Source organism: Aquila chrysaetos, chromosome 2, assembly GCF_900496995.4.
Source record: "Aquila chrysaetos chrysaetos chromosome 2, bAquChr1.4, whole genome shotgun sequence".
Lineage (NCBI taxonomy): Eukaryota > Metazoa > Chordata > Aves > Accipitriformes > Accipitridae > Aquila > Aquila chrysaetos.
In genome coordinates, this window is record NC_044005.1 from 80714415 (window position 1) to 80729737 (window position 15323).

The window sequence follows — 15323 nt, forward strand, 5'->3', positions numbered from 1 at the left end:
TTTGGAGATTTGTTGTCCTCAGTTTGAGTATATAATTTCTTGGTCATTTGAATACACATTTAATAAAAGATAACATTTCCTCTTCATGCTCATTTATTAATAAAAGTGAAAGAAAACAGAGGATTGTCCCTGAGGCGGCCTAAAATCCATTAAGATAGCACAACTAAACGTCTGGCCACAAGCGAAGAGAAAAAAATACTTGGCTTACCTAAACAAAATCTAACATATTTCTATTTCGCTGCTGAAACTTCAACCCTTATTTTATACTTTGCTGGTCTTCATGAGGGACTTTAACCACCCCAATATCTACTGCAGGGAAAATACAGTGGGGTATAAGATCTGCTTGGAAGAGTCCCATGGGATAAAGCCCTGGAGGAAAGAGGGGCCTAAGAAAGCCTATCACCTCCTCCAAGCTCAAGAGAGGTTCATCTCAAAGAGCAGGAGGTCAGGCAAAAATGCCAGGATGCCTGCATAGATGATCCAGGAGCTCCTGGCCAAGCTCAAACACAAAATGAAGGATACAGAGGGTAGAAGCAAGGCCAGGTAACCTGGGAGGAAATGCAGAGACATTACCTGAGCATGCAGGGATAAGGTTAGGAAAACCAAAGCCCAAATGCAGTTGAATCTGACAAGGGATGTGAAAGACAACAAGAAGGGCTTCTACAAGTACTTAGGTGACAAAGGGAAGAATAGGGAAAATATGGGCCCATTGTTCAATGAGTTGGGACCTTGATGATGCTGGACACGGAAAAGCTTGAGGTACTGAATGCTGCCTTTGCCTCAGTCTGTACTAGTAAGACTGTCCTTCAGAAATCCAACAATGTGGAGAGCAAAGGGAAAGTCTGGAGCAAGGAAGATGTACCCTTGGTGGGGGAGGCTCAGGTCAGGAAATACTTAGGCAAACTGGATATACATAAGTCCATGGGCCCTGATGGGATGCACCCACAAATTCTGCAGGAGCTTGCAGATGTCATTGCGAGGTCACTGTCAATAAACTTCAACTGATCATGGTGATTAGGAGAAGTGCCTGAAGACTGGAGGAGAGAAAATGTCACTCCTGTCTTCAAGAAGGGCAAAAAGGAAGACCTGAGGAACTACAGGCACGTCAGCCTCTCCTGCATCCTTATGAAGGTGATGGAGCAGCTAATCCTGGAAACCAGGAATGACAAGAAAATCATCTGGAGTAGTCAACATGGTTTCACCAAGGGTTAGTGTCGTGGTTTAACCCCAGCCAGCAACTAAGCACCACCCAGCCACTCACTCACCTCCCCCACAGTGGGATGGGGGAGAGAATCGGAAGGGTACAAGTGAGAAACCTCATAGGTTGAGATAAAGACAGTTTAATAGGGAAAGCAAAAGCCACCCATGCCAGCAAAACAGACCCAGGAATCCATTCCGCACTTCCCCTGGGCAGGCGGGTGTTCAGCCCTCTCCAGGACAGCAGGGCTCCAGCACGCCGAACGGTCCCTTGGGAAGACAAACGCCATCACTCCCAACGTCCCCCCTGCCTCCTTCTTCCCCCAGCTTTACACGCCGAGCAGGACGTCCTCTGGGGTGGGATGTCCCTGGGGTCGGTCGGGGACAGCTGTCCCGGCTGTGTCCCCTCCCGACTCCTTGTGCCCCCCCAGCCTCCTCGCTGGTGGGGTGGGGGGAGAAGCAGAACAGCCCTGGGCTCTGGGCAAGCACTGCTCAGCAGTGACTGAAACGCTGATGGGTTATCAGCACTGTTTCCAGCACAAATCCAAACCACAGCCCCATACTAGCTTCTATGAAGAAAATTAACTCTATCCCAGCCCAAACCAGCACAGTCATGCTTGACCAAACTTGATAACATTCTATAATGAAGTGACAGGCTTGGTAGATGCAGGGAGAGAAGTGTCTATTGTCTACGTTGATATTAGCAAGGCTTTTGGAACTGTTTCCAACAATATCCTCATGAAAAAGCTGATGAAGTATGGGCTGGATGAGCAGACAGTGAGATGAATTGAAAACTAGATGAACAACCAGGCCCAGAGGGTGGTGATCAGTGGGTCTAGTCCTGTTTAATATCTTCATTAACAATCTGGCTGACGGGGCAGAATGTACCTTCAGCAAGTTTGCTGATGACAGAAAAGTGGGAGGAGTGGCTGATCCATCAGAGGGTCATGCTGCCATCCAGAGCAACCTCGACAGGCTGGAGAAATGGGCTGACATTAACCTCATAAAGTTCAAGAATGAGAAGTGCCAAGTCTGCACCTGGGGAGGAATAACCCCAAGTACCAGTACATGCTGGGGGTGACCAGCTGGAAAGCAGCTTTGCAGAGAAGAACCTGGGGGTCCTGGTGGACATCAGGTTGAAGTGAAGGGCCACTAAGGTGACTAAGGGACTGGAGCATCTCTCCTATGAGGAAAGGCTGAGGGAGCTGAGACTGTTCAGCCTGGAGAAGAGAAGGCTCCGGGGTGGGGGCAGATCTCATCAATGTATATAAATACCTGAAGGGAAAGTGCAAAGAAGATGGAGCTGGGTTTTTTTTTTCCGTGGTGCCCAGTGACACAGATGCAGTTGGAAAACTGAAACACAGGAGGTACTGTCTGAACATCAGGAAATATTTTTTTGCTGTGAGGGTGACTGAACACTGGCACGGGTTGCCCAGGGAGGTTGTGGAGTCTCCATCCGTAGAGATATTCAAAAGCCATCTGGCTTTCAAAAGCCATCTGGGAAACTGGCTCTAGGTGTTCCTGCTCGAGCAGGGGGTTTGGATGAGATGACCTCCAGAGGTCACTTGCAACCTCAACCATTCTGTGACTCTGTGAACATGAGGACTTGTTTATATAAATGATATATTACTGGAAAATACTCTTTTTTTATTTTATCACCCAATGAGGTGCTATACAATAGCATTCCCATAGAAGCAAATTAAAAAAAAAGAAATTTCACAATATTACTCATTTAGTGTAACTTGTTATCACATATACTGAATATATTGAATTCTGATTTTTCAGAGAGTATAAACCACAAACAATTAATAAAACGCTGTTTAAGCTTATAAAAATGTTATCACTACCCTAGCAATTCCATTTTCATAGTCTCCGAGGGTTTATGATCCTGGGATATTTTCCAGCACAGAACAGATTTGAAGTTCAGTCATAACTGCACGTTATGAATCAGTGAAGAGTATCTCAGTGTAATACTAAAAACCCCACACTTATATAATTTCTTTGTGTGTGTGTGTGTGTTTATTATGTCATTTATCTGTAATTCAACTTCTTTACATATCCAGATGTACTTCATTTTTCTTCATAAATAGTAAATTCACTTTCAGATGAAATATCAAAGGCAATAGTAAATAAACTAAAGAGTAAACCAGAAGTTATTGTTGCTCAGGACTCTGTACGTCTTTGGGGAACTATCATACTTTGTGTACTAGGATTCATAGATTTGCAAATAAGCCGTGAGTTCCCAGTCACCAAGTTGGTTTCTTTCCTGCTAATAAATGAATCCCTGGGTACTCTTAGATATAACATTAGAATCAGTTTTTAATTTCAGAAGCAGAATTTTACACAGACAACTCATAGCCATCTCCTCTGCCTAGATGATTGATCGATCTGATGTCTATAAGCATTTCTCAAATGCTTTACATTCTATTAGCTAGGGACTTCTTAGCCACTGCAATGGGATTTGTCAACATGAACAGCATGATCTGATTTCGCAAAAAACAAGTTCATAAAAAGTCCAAGGCTTGGGTATTTGCACAGGAAAAACAAATACTTTATAACATCATGTACCCCAGTCTTTCCTTTTGAACCGTAAACTGTAGATGTGTGGAGTACTCTCCACTGCCTACAAGAGAATTTGGCCTATGTCAAACTCGGGAGTTTGCAGTATGATCTTTAAAAATTGAGTAAGTAATTTTTTCAACAAAATTATCCCATCCTTTTGATCATGTGATGACCCTCTATATTGCCCTCTCCTGGCTCAGTTCTTCAAACATCTGTTCACCTTCAAAGTCATTCCCAGTTTATCCCTTCTTCCGTATCTTTGAGTTAACTCTATCTCAAAACATCAGTTTTCAGCATCAAACGATTCCAGCTTTCACAATGGCTGGCATTTCTAAACAAATACCACTGTGCTTCATTTCTGGTTTAAAAGAAGCTCTTCCTGGAAATATTTGAAAAAAATGCTGTCTTTATCCAGACACATCTTTCATTAAAACTCTTGTTTCTTTGGATGCCTACAAAAATGTGAAGACAGCTGCTGAGAACTCTAAGTAGATAGGCAATACTGCCTCACTGGTTTCTCTTGAGGGTTTGTATCTATATGATATTGACTGTATAGTTAAGATTTGGAGAATCTTTTTATTCTGAATACATACTGTATCTCACAGTAGTAAGATACTGATCCATCATTGCTTTACCCATGTGTAAGTAACATATAACAATATTAAGGCTCATCACCAAAGTAGGCCTTCCAGAGGCTTTTTGAGTTTGATATTAATATATTCTAGATATGATACTCTCCAGTATTCTCTCTTCAGCTTTCCTCTTTTTGTCCAAAAGAGGAAAATGACACGTGAGCATTTTTTTATATCATTCTGTTACTTTAAATTTCTGTGCTTTGTTTTTACTCCACAAATACATCAGACAAGTCCACATAACATTTGGAGTCTATCTGAGGAAGTATTTAAGTGTTTGTACTTTCAGTAAGTTATTCAATGGTTTTAAATTGTTTGGATGTTTTTTTAATAGTTTCACCCTTCTGTGATAGATGTGAACAATACATCCATGATGCCAATAAGAAAAACAAATCTTGAAGGAAAATACACAAAGTTGTGTGAAAGCCAATCCTTTTCGACACAAGTAGGTTTAGGAACGCTTAACCCCTTCTACAAACAAAGTCTAGAACAGCTGACGGACACACTAATACGTAAGGAAGATTGACCCTGTTAGGAGGGAGCAGCAAGAGCGAGGCCGCTCCACGAGGGGAGCCACGAAGCAGGGTCCAAGGGTAAGCCCAGCGCAGGCAGTGCCGTCACTAAGCCGGCACGCTCCTGCAGCGCCCGAACGGGGCAGGCAGAGCCAGGGGCTGGTAAGAGGGTCCCTCACGAGCCCCAGCCGTCGCAAGCGATGGACCACGTCCAGGGTCCATCCGCGGAAGCGAGTTAGAGGCAGCAGGAGACAGGACCAGAGACAAAGCTATAACATATAGACAAGGCGTCCGTACAAAGAGAAAAATTGCTTACAGTGTGGGCTGGAGACCATTCTTGAGAGAGGGCCAGAGGCAGGACTGGAAACAGGCACATCTACAGAAAAGCTCAGAGCAGATCTGGGTGCCTACAGCTGAGTAGAGCTGAGCTGAAACGGAGCTGTGGGTGATGGTCCCAGGTGGACCTGTTCAGGGCAATTAGGGCCTATTAGCGTTCTCAGGGCCTCGGTATCTGCTGCTTTTAGCAGGGTCACCTGAAATCATGACATTATTATTTCTGCTGCACAAAGGCAGGCAACCGGGTTGGGTTGGTTTGTTCTCAGGCCCGTTCTGCGTTTGAAACACCTGCTCCCATTTCCATTCACACAGTTCCTATTTCACTGGGGCCACCCCGCTCCCGCGTCTCCGCCGCCGACCGGGGCTGGTCTGGGTGAGGGGCTCCGGCCGTGGGGCAGCGCGGCCTCTGCGGGGGCTCTGGCTGGCTTTTTCTGCCGGGGCAGACCGCTTGTCCTCGGCACCCCGTGCCGTTGGCAGGCTGCCTGTCAGGCGTACGGTGTAATCCCGCCGAGGGGGATGAGCCGCGCTCTTGGCAGTTCACAGCTGAAGAGCCACAGGCTTTGTCTAAAACTCTTTCAGAGAAGCTGAGCCGGTGAAGTGGTTTAAGAAAGCATCATGTAAATCACATTCAATCTGGAATAAGTGTTCACAGAAAGGTGTACACTATACAAAGTAAATAAACAAAATTTAAATTGTTTTGGCTTTTTAACTGCTGCAATTTCTCACGCAGAAAAGACCTTGAATAAAAGCAAAATTGACCAAGTGTATAGAACACCAAAGTTGAGAAAGAGAAATGTCAATTAAGTTCACTAAGGCCACACCTGGACTGTCTGTCTTGCTTTTCCATAACTGCATCTTCTGCAGAGTAAGCAGAAATGTTACTCAGGCTGATACCTCCTTTATCTAACACGATAACTTATGTTGCTTAGAAAGCAACAAAATTACACCATTTGTTCTCAGGTACATGACTTGAATGCTTTATATTTACATACATTTTACGGAATGGTGGACAGTAAGGCAGGAGTGTTGTGAAGACAACCTTCAAATGTATTGTTACTGCTTTGGATGCTAGCGGCACTTTAAAAACCCTCTTGTTTTTTTCAGCAGGACTTCAGTAAGATTACAGTAAGTAGAATTTTAAATCATTTGCTTTTCATCTGATCTGGGATTAGAAAGATTCAGCCTATGTCTTGAAATAATATTTCCTCAAGTAAGGAGTTTTAGTTAAAAAAAATATTCTTGGACATCCTTTTATTAGTTGTGGTCATTCTGTCTGCCTTTGCATTGTCAAACTTTATATTTGATTATGCCTATAAAACAAAAGTTGGTATAAACAGTATGTAAATGAAACTTTGTATTTGGATATTTTTGCATGTGTTTTGTAATTTAGACAGGGATCTTTATAGTAATAGTGGCAATTAATAAGAGATACATACATATAATGTGTATTACATTGAGAAAATAAGCTCTCAAATAAATTCCAGTTTTATTCTAATGTCTGAATATTATATTTGAGAATGATACAAAGTTAAACATATTCTGATATCAAAACAAAAATCAGTTTTGTGGATATTCTGCAAAATATAAAAACAGTTCAATTAGTGCAGATGAAGTGTGAAGTTAAGCTCTTTAATCTAAGCAGAAATAAAACACCCAAAGTTTGAACCACTGAAAGGTGCAAACTTTCAATCTAGTGATCTTACAGAGTTGCTCTTATTTTTGAAGTGAAGGAATATTCAACGAGGCTTCATCCATTATATTTATGAAAAGGAATATTTCTTTGTTGCTTTTGATCTCAAGTTATATTTACCTGAGAACTTCAGAACATCTCCATTTGTTAAAATAGCATGATTTTTTTAAACAGAGTAAGTTCCATCAGTAACACTGGTGGAGGACTAAATATCTTTGCCAAATTTTTTAGCATGCACCTACTCAGATCCTTAGTCTCTTCTCAAGACTTTTTTGCTCCTGTAGAATAATCTGTCTCTTGTGTATCATCGATGTGCCTGTAGAAAATGTTGCTGTTAAACGTCAGGCCATGCAATTTGCAAGAGTGACAGACTTTCCTAAGGAGCTGTAATTATTTGTTATATATTTTAAGAACACTGCAATTTTACACAGGATAAAACACACTATAGGGTTAATAGAAGTAGAATTGGCTCATGATCATTTTTAACATTCTCTTTGTACTTCAGAATTTGGTGACACGATCCCTGTAAATTGTTTAGAAATTCAGACTCTAAGCTATGATTTATTACATAACTAATTAAATATTACATTTTACTACTAATTATGTTTGGATGTCTTGTATTAATGTTAACCTTAAAAGTGTAAACCCAGAAAATATTTATATTAACATACTTTGATGTTGAAAGTCATTTGTAGCCAATTAGTGTTTTTTATCTGATGTTCAAAGAAGGTTCTCATCATCCATTTCAAATGTGTAGTTGAGATTAGCTGCATACTGAAAAAAAAAAGCTTCTTTGTACGTGTCCAGCTTTTATCGTGTCTCTAATACTCAGAAAATATGGTCTCACAGTAGCTTCATAGAGTCTTTGATTCTTTCTGAAATATTTAAAAAATACTGTCCACATATTGCCTTTGTACTCTGAGGGCATGAATTCTTAAATTTCCCTAGCAACTGTTTGCAAAAAGTTTTGGGACATGCCTTTTGTCAGATGCAACTCCTAGTTTAATGGCACTCCATGTTACGGCACGTAACCAGAAGAGCTAGTTATTGTCTAGAGTACACAAAAAGCAATTACCTTTATTTTCACTACATGTGCATTTGATTGGCATAAATTGCACTAAAACGTGAAGGCTTTTCCAAGTTTCAACATGATTCATAGGCAAAAAAATGCTATTCTCCTAGCCTTTTCTGAGATGTACAGAATTACCAAAACTGCACTGTTAACTTTTAGATGAAAAATAATATCAGTTTTTTCATATCTGTGAATAGTATCTTTTTCAGTGGCTAGATAGCAAAATTAGAAGGAAAACAAAAGTGATCTTGAAGGAATGGCAACAGAGATGCATAGAAACTAAAGTCTTAGCTGTGTACGTCAACAATACTGCAAGCTTGTCAGGAAAAAAACTGATCTGTATTTAATGTGTTAACAGCATTTTCAACTGAAATACTTCAGAAAGTTTGGCACCTTTCTAAATCATTCTGCAAGTACTGTTAGCTAGCACAACTTGTAAATCAGTCAGTGGTTTTCGCAAATATTTTCATCAGTTATGAGAAAGGTATTCTCAGTGCTTGATAATTCAGATGAGGCTGAGTGGCATGTAATTGCTTCTTTGTCAGCTGAAGTAATTTAGCTGTAATAACAGCCTCCAGCATAAAATCAGCACCTTTGTTATCAGAGCAGGGACTTTTTCCCCATTTTTCTTGTTCTCCTAAATGAAGAATGGAATTCATACACATCTAGCATAGCCATAGGTAAATAAAAGCAAAATACCTGAAACCAGATAGTGTTCTGTTAAATAAGTATAGCATGTATACCTCCACTGGTAACAGCATTAGTTTGTACATTTGGGATTAATTGTCTAAATTGGAACTAAATCTTTTAATCTAGGGAGTGTTGCAATATAGATTAATACGTTAAGAAAAACTGTACTCATTGAAGTCTTAAAATAATGGGGGTTAGTGCTATGATACCAGAAATGAATTTCAGTTTCTGATGCCGCTTCTTAGCTATACCTTATAGCAGATATTTATTTTTTTTCCAAATGAAGATGCAAAATAAATTATCTTTTTCTACATCCTTCCTTATATTAGAATCATGGAATGAATTATAGAATCACAGAACGGTTTGGGCTGGAAGAGACCTTAAGGACCATCTAGTTCCAACCCCCCCTGTGTAAGAGGCGTTAGGTTTCCCCTTTTCCAGTCAGTGGGAACTTCCCCGGACTGCCACGACTTCTCAAATATGATGCATAGTGGCTTAGCCACTTCATCTGCCATTTCCCTCAGGACCTGCAGATTCATCTCATCAGGTCCCATGGACTTCTGCACCTTCAGGTTCCTTAGATGCTCTTGAACCTGATCTTCTTCTACCGTGGGCGGTTCTTTAGACAGAATCATTATGCTTCCTGCCAGACTTGGAACAGGAGAATGGCTTTGACTCCTTTCTCATCTTTCCTACACACAATCAGGTTTTGTCACTACTCCTCAACACAGCTAAAGCTCCAACGTTCAGCTCATGCCCCAAATTCCTCTAGCCTTCATTATTGCATCATCGTCTCAGGACTCCCCAGGTGTTGTATCTTTTCTTATAGTTCAGTCAAATCATGGCCACAGAATTAACCTTTCGATCAGGTGTCATTTTGCCTTTGAATTCCTTGAAGGGTTCACCTTGCCAGTACATGCTATTTTTTGTTCCTTTTTGGAAATACTCCTCAGCTGACAGCTGCCCTCTGTGTCTTTGTTCTTTTCTCTTATTTCCTACCATCCCATCAGGATTTCCAGCCTGAATGACCAATTTATGGTACTGTTATAGAACTTTTGCAACTGTTTCTGCTTATTGTCCATTTCTATTCCCTAAGGACTATTTTCTTGAGCCTGAATACAGGATATCCTATATTGCATTAGATACTGACATTTAGGGAACTAAATTTCACCCTAAATGCTCAGTTTTAAAGCACTGATCTGTAGTCAGAAGCCTATACATAGTTGACTCATTTTCCTGCTGAATGCCACACCAAATTTCCTATCCCAAAAAGAAAAGAAAATCAAAGGAGGTGGATAAGAACAGTTCACAAGGGATTGTAGTTACAGCCATGTCTTAAAATTATGGTACTAGCCAGTTCAGTAAGATACCTTTGCTGCCTTAGATTTGAGAGGAAAACAGAGCTATCTTCACAAAAATGCAGTAAGAAGTTCAGATGTCATGGATATCATGACTAAATGAGGATGATCTGATTCCATTATTTCCGTCAGAATTGCATTTGCTTTATTTTAACCTTTTATTTATTAGGAGTACACAACAATTCAAGGGAGGTGAAAGAATCTGTTTCAAGGAGGTTTTTCTTGTACATGCTGCAGCTTACCCATGGCTTGTGGCCAGATGATTTACTCCTAGAGGAAACTCCGTTTGCGCTACTCTCCACTTGTCTATGCAGAAGGAGAGAACAGATGCCAATGCATTTCCATTTATCTTCCTCAAAAGAGACCTACCATAATCAGGGACTTAACTGTGGAAATGGATCTGAACTAGAAAACATAAGGAAAGCAAAATATCAGAATTAGATCAGGAAGGTTGCACATAGTGCTGTTACCTTATCAACACTTCAAAGAAAATGTAAAAAATTAAAAGAACTTAGACAAGGATTTATATTTTGGCCAGTCCTGACTGCTTGTATTCCTCACTGGTGCCACAGCACACTCTAAGCAGCACTCAGCAGCTGCTGCTGGCAGATAGCTTTTTAGTTTACTGAGTTACCTGAACAGTCCCTGGTGTCTGCTTGTGTCTCCCCCTTTTCATCCAGATACCTTGAAGTCCCATGGAAAATGCACAGCATATTTACAGGCAGGAAAAAATCCTAATAGGAGCCACGCTGTCATAATTTTATGGGTGGAAGAGGACCTTGGTGCTGCTATGGGCTCCTCCAACGAAGGCCTTTTATATCTAGTAGATGCACAAAATACAGGTTTTGAGAGCTGACTGTCTTGGTTCCTGTGATTGTATGAGAGGGTATGTATGTGTGCTGCAGATAAGAGACCAAATATTTTCCTCAGTGCAAAGAATTCAGAGGAATTTCAGCATTCGTTTGGGTTTTATCTTCTTCTGTGAAGTTCACAGAAAGCCCACCATGCTTTGTATACTGCTGACCTGTTGTAAGTATGCAACATATGATTTGCTTCTGTATTCCTGTGGCTGGAAATAGCTTTTCCTGTTACAAATCAAAGTAACCCCTATTGTAGATTACAAATCTACATTTCACTATACTTCCTACCTTTGCTTTTAATTATTTCTTTCCTTCTCATCTGTATTTTGCCTCATTAAATATTCTTCAATGACTTGGTCATCCTCCTCTTTTGTATTACATGGAGAAAGAGAAATATCCAGTATCATAGTACCAACAACTTTCTGTAGAACATAGGCTGAACTCTACTGTTACGCACAACTGTCTGTAAATTAGTGTTGGCCTGATTTTTATATGCAGATACTTTGCCATTCTTTTTCAAAGGAGACAGTGAGTGAAATGAAAGAAAATGATTGACACAACTGAACAAAAATTGCCTGAATATAGTAATTTTGTATAATGGAAAAAAGCTCCAGGATTATGCATATCCTCAGTAGGAAAGCTTTCTGTTTTCCTGATTGTCATGCTTCCAACATTGCCTGTCAAAATGGACTGTCTCGTAACCAAGAAAGCAGAAAAATTCATGACACACAAGATGTCTATCAGTATCCCTGTGTACTCAGTGAGTGCACCTTGGCCAGTGGGGTCAGCATGTAGACTGTGACAATCCCATAGTCCTTTTTCATTACAAATATGTCTCTATGATTTGAACACGTCAGCACATTTGTCTTTTTTTTTTTTTTTAATCTAAACTTTCAGGTGAAACATGTTCTTTTCACATGAATGAGTGTCTAGACAGACCCTGTTGGAATGGAGGAACCTGTGAAGAGGACATAAATGGCTTCAAATGCAATTGCCCCCTTGGTAAGCATTTATAGTTTTTATACAATTGCTAGTTTGGAACAGTGTGTGAGTTCTACTTTTGTTACTTGGGTGCTATAAAGTCCTGTATGGTGAAAGCATTTTGCTTACATTTTGAAAGGTACAGAGGTAGTCATTGAGACTAATATAAAAAAAAAATTTCTCAGTGAGTGCCCATGACAATTTGTCTGTGACTAATTTTCATAAATAATAGATTACTTAGATTAAAAAGTACTTGTAGTACTGGAACATATTGGTAAAGAAATACTACAGAACTGGAGATTTCCAATTATTTAGTGTCTATTTGTATAAGCTCCTTACAGCAACACATTCCTTCAAAAAAGTGTAGGGTTTAGGCAGCAAAACATGTTGAAACGGAGCAAACATCCAAAATCCCAGCCTTTGGAATCCTGTTCTGCTGGCCACATTACTCACACCTAAAAGAATTGAACACTGCTCTAAAGTATGTATGACCTCAATCTGGCTGCCTGAGGAACTTTGTGACATCCAAAGTGCCCTTAAGTATCCAAGATACTGCATGATGCTGGAAGATATGGTACAGGATATAAGGGACTTCTAAGACGGATCAGGCCACGTGGCAACTGAACTAAGCACACAATGTAAAAAGACCCAGCAAAATAAAGGGAGAAAGAAATACAATGTTGAAGATTCTGCTTTGCTAATTATATACACACTGTATAATTTGGGATTTTGCATGTTGCTGCATGTTGACTAAGAAAACATAGAAAAGGGTGGGTTAGAAATTCCTGACCTTAGAAATCCTTTGACCAGGATGAGCAGTTTCTCTCCATTTTTTATAACCATTGTGGTCAAAGGAGGCTGGGGTAGGGATTTAGCAACTAGTAAATTCATTCATAAATATGGATAAGAAATTACTGATAAATTCTAAACAGGTATTTGTTCTTGACATGTTCATTTATAATCTCATTGTTACTATGGAAAATAAGGTCAGAAAAACTAATTTTATAGTCATACTCTAAGAAGGTTTACAGTACTGGGGTGTTAAGAAGAGAAAGTGATAGTGATCAGTAAAACCTGGAAATGTCGAAGTACTGAAACACAAGTCTCCAACCATCCCTCTCAAGCAAAGCAACTGATTTTAAGAGGACTTTAATGTACTTAATATCAAGAGATCCTTAAATGCCTTAAGGGTCATATCCTGCTGAGTTGGGAACTGAAGACAATACTGAGTTACATCTTCGAAGGTAAGAGGATGCTTTCATGTTTGTTGCTTTATTTGGACAAATGTAGGCATGTGTTCAAAGTGTTTTACTGAATAAGGGCTGTAGCTAAACATTAACACAAGCATTGTCTCCTTTGGTCTTCTGAGGTGGAGATTCTCACATTGAATGCACTGCTTTGCTATCCCATGTTTAACTCTCATCGGTGTTTGCTAACACCCTTACATAGGGTGGATCTTAGACAGAAGCATCCTGCACCTTCTTCCACAGATCTGAAAGGAGATCTCTTTCACACAGCAGCATGGGTGTCAGTGAAAGGAAATAAAATCGTTATGACGTTGTCTTAGTAGGTCATTTGTGCTGCTTTCTTTAAAGAAAAGTCAGTCACTCTGTAGACAGGCCTTATCCAATTAATTATTATCATTCTCGGTGTGCATGTGCATGTAAGGTTTGAGTGTCTGTAACTATCCATTCTTTCGTGTTGTGTCTCTGAGGTTAATCCAGGTATTCATCTGGAACAATGAGATTTATGTAATAGACACATATATACACTGGAAACTGAGTTTCATTCTATTGACTCTACTAAAATGCTGTGCATAGCAGTGGTTCTTCATCATCATCAGTCAAAGGATCAAGTAACTCACAGTGAACCAGAGGTTATCTGTAGAAATGACCAGTTATTTTTGAAAAGAGTTAAGACTTTCTGTATTACTATTTGCAGCTACATTATTAATATAATGGCAAGCTGAATTAGAGAGGGGGAAATTTGTGTAGTGATGTGCATATCTAACAATAAGCGGAAAAGAAGAGAATTTTAATCTAAATGTGATACAGATTCCCTTTGTGCCCTTGGGTAAATTAATTAATATCCCAGTTCATATTCTCTAGGTGAAGGTGTAGATAAACAAATGTAACCATCTCACAAAGATATTGCAGTGATTAAATAGATAATGTCTGTAAATTGCCTGAAAACAAAAGTCACTACATTACTGCATATTTTTACTGCTAGCTTGGTTCTAACAAAAGCAGCACTTCAAAAGTTAAGACAGGTAACTCGAGCTAATCCTTGAGTGAAAAATGACAATTTATGCCTCCATACTTTCACTGACAACCAGTATCATACTAGATTTCTGGAAAAAAAAAAAAAATAGGTTTTGCTTATCAGAGGATCTGTAGTTGCTGGCTTTTAGCAAATAACAGTAAATAAATAAATAATAAAAACATTTAATAAATCATATGTATACAATAACAAAATACAAGGGAGCACAGATAATTTGGATATGCCCTAATGATCAAGCTCTTGTAAATTAAAATACTTGTATCTGCAACTGTCAGTCTGACTAGACCACCAATAATATGGGGTTTGCCTGTTTTTCTTTGGAGTACATTTTTATTCATTAGGTAGGTGGCTCTTATCTTTCCACTTTTCTGCTTTGCCTGCTGTTGTCTGAAACAGTCTCTGGCTGCATCTTATTTTTAGGTGCGTGGTGATGTCTTTCCAAATTAGACCTTTCAATGCTATCGAATATGCTACAAATAATGAACATAAAGAGCTTTCCTCTCTATGCATTGGAGGTTCTATTTCTATTTTTATTTGAATTATTTTTTTACGAGGAATTGTAACTCTATTTTACTAGATACAGCTTAAGATACCTTTGCTGGGCAAGAAATATGTCAGTAGTACCTCTGCCATGTCAAAAGTGAGGAGCACTAGTTTTTAACTTTGACTAAAAAATTTCAAGGCGATCATAGTTAGGAGTTATAAACATTAACATTTAATGAGTTTTTGTCTTCAAATTATGCCATAACAGTAATGCCATTTATCTGGGGATATGAGAGCATAAATTATCTTGATGTACAATTTAGAAAGAAAAGGATTAATTTCCTTTTAGTTTTCCCTTCAGAAACTCTCGATGCTAAGGTAAAATAAATCTGGAAGGACTCCTGAAGAGTTTTGTATTAGCAGTGGGTGAAGATAGCTTAATGAATGATCTTGGCATGGCTTAATAGTGAAGAGATGCTGCATAAATAGTAAAACTATATGTTTTGAAAGGAAAGAGTGGTTTGTATCTTCTTTTATCTTATACAGTTTCTTTATGCAAAGTGGATGTAATAGTAGGAATTTTTATTATTAAGATACATTTTCTGAAAAGTTCACATGGTTACACTTGATGCATAGAGTTGTATCTGGAAATGCATAACTGCCCCAATGA

At 39.3% G+C, this 15323-nt stretch overlaps 1 protein-coding gene across 2 annotated transcripts in view; it reads left to right on the forward strand.

Annotated features, from left to right (window-relative positions):
• The window catches only part of EYS (eyes shut homolog), a 1018924-nt gene that overhangs the window by 243719 nt on the left and 759882 nt on the right, over positions 1-15323 (forward strand). For both annotated transcript variants that reach the window (XM_030007184.2, XM_030007189.2), the window contains exon 12: positions 11807-11911. In XM_030007184.2, coding sequence (XP_029863044.1) covers positions 11807-11911 — 105 coding nt within the window. The remainder of the gene's footprint in view (positions 1-11806; positions 11912-15323) is intronic.